This window comes from Brachyhypopomus gauderio, chromosome 10 (genome assembly GCF_052324685.1).
Source record: "Brachyhypopomus gauderio isolate BG-103 chromosome 10, BGAUD_0.2, whole genome shotgun sequence".
In the NCBI taxonomy this organism is placed as follows: domain Eukaryota; kingdom Metazoa; phylum Chordata; class Actinopteri; order Gymnotiformes; family Hypopomidae; genus Brachyhypopomus; species Brachyhypopomus gauderio.
In genome coordinates, this window is record NC_135220.1 from 9,462,820 (window position 1) to 9,464,973 (window position 2,154).

Below are 2,154 nucleotides of genomic sequence, written 5' to 3' on the forward strand. Positions count from 1 at the left end.
GCTCCTAAGGCCAAGCTGGTGAAGCCCAACTCTCTGTCCTCCTCTCGCTCTGGCAGCTCTCAGTCAGGGGCCTCCTCCACCCAGTCCATGGTGCACAACAGCGTCCTCCGTGGGCCCAAACCCCGCCCACCTCCCCCAGCAGATCAGAACGGCCAGCCGTCCTGTCTCCCCTTGGCCCCTCCCACCTACACCCAAGTAGCCCCGAGACTCCCAGACGTCCACAGCAACCCAAAACCCAGCCCAGCCAAGCTCAGCCCGGGAAACCTGGTCAGAATGGGGGCCACCCCTGTGATGATCCCTGCCCAAACCAAGGCCTTCCAGACTGTCTAGAGATGCAGATACACACACACACACACACACACACACACACACACACACACACACGCATGCATGCACTCACACACATAACACACAGAGACAGACGCTGCAGTGAGCCCAAGCACTCCTATTCTTCAGTCAAACTCAGAACAGCACGCGCCATCACGAGAAATAAAGGCGGAGTTTGTTGACGCCGCCCCCCCAACCCCCCCCCCCCCCCCCCCCCCCCCCCCCCCGATGGCTGTGTCAGCCCTTCCAGTGGGAAACACGGAGGCGACTGCCCCCTTGACGTGTGCAGTGCAGAACAGCATCGTGGGGTCTCCTCCTCCTACTCACATACACCACATTTATGGGATTTTCCTCCGAGCATCCACAGCATGTTGGTTTTAGCGAGCCTAGATGAAATGAGCAGAGTGTATCGGCGCCCAGAGAGAAACTGTAGGGTACACCTAGTTCACATGTGTCCAGAGAGACACTACAGGGGACACCTGGCTCACGTGTCCAGAGAGACACGCTGCAGGGGACACTTAGCTCATATGAGTTTTTTTTTTTTTTGAAGATGGGCAAGAATGGAAAAAAATCAAGAAACTTATTCCAGCTCACCTGCTTGTCTGCTCTATAGAACCGCCTTCTTCCCCCCTGTCCAATCAGCAGTGTTCCTACCTGACCCCCAGCAGCCAAAGACACATCTCCGTTCTCTTTGGAACTTTGTTCTGAATGAATGGTGCAAATGTTACTGCAACAATTGACACGTTAGTCTTGGAGATGAAGTGTGTGTGACTTCCTTTCAAGGCTTAGGTATGTTGTCACTTATCTCTGACTGAAAATACCTCTCTGTTAGCAAAGTCAGTATTTTGTGCCCTGAATAATATATGTATGTCTCTAGGGTTAATTGATTTTGGTTCCGGGATCCACTTTGGTGAGTTATTAAAATAAAGACATTAGCCCCTATTAACAGGACACTCTTGCATTAGATGGGCTAAGTGTAGATCTGTTATTGTGCTTAATGCATCTTGTTATCAAATCTTGTTTTAATAATAAATCAGAAAGGAGAGAACATTTTTAGGATAATGCTGAACAAACATAACTAGCTTTTTTAATTATATTTTAATCATTTTATCTATTGTTTGTCTATATATATTTTTAAGGAAAAAATGCTGTCTCTTAAATAGCAGATTAGTAGGAATAATAGAACTCAATTATTTTAAATGTGCTACGAAAATTTCATGTTTAATTATTTTTGAGACTTGTAATTTCTTGTTGTTTAGATTAGTTCTTTTGTAATACAATCATATAATTTATGGGTTTCTAAATCTGAAAAAAAAAATCAGGTTGAAATGCTTTTTTGTTTGTTTTAGTAGTAATAGCATAGTTCCATAAATCTGCCTGGTAACTCCTTAGGTCTTGTGCCTCAAGAATGTATGAAGGCTGCTGGTTCAAGTTATCCAGCCTTAACAATGACCTAAATGTGTTATAATTTTATCAGAGGCCATCTTTAATCGTGAACTGTTATGAATCTATGTCAATGTCTTGCTATGCTATATTTTAGGATTCAAGTCAATGTTCCACTTTTTCTAGTTTTTTTGTATCTGCGTTCTTGTCTTTCCTTCGTCGTGCGATAGACCCGGTTAAACCACGTCCAGATGCGCTGATCTAATAAATCCAGGCAGCCGTTACTTTGCTCTCTACACCTACACATTAGTTGGATGAAATGAGGTTGAAACGAGGCCAATATGTGAGAGTTTCTGCTCGTGGAAACCCCTAAAGGATATGTTTGCGTCCCTGCGGTGCTCTGTGCCCGTGATCCTGCGTGCTTTGAGCTGATCTTTGAGCTCT

General features: G+C 45.2%; 1 protein-coding gene across 2 annotated transcripts in view; it reads left to right on the forward strand.

The window, feature by feature from the left end:
• Nucleotides 1-525, forward strand: part of clmpa (CXADR like membrane protein a) — a 39,943-nt gene extending 39,418 nt beyond the window's left edge. For both annotated transcript variants that reach the window (XM_077019293.1, XM_077019291.1), the window contains exon 7: nucleotides 1-525. This exon is cut by the window's left edge and continues 13 nt beyond it. In XM_077019293.1, coding sequence (XP_076875408.1) covers nucleotides 1-330 — 330 coding nt within the window. In that variant the 3' untranslated portion in view covers nucleotides 331-525.
• Nucleotides 526-2,154: the final 1,629 nt, after the last annotated feature.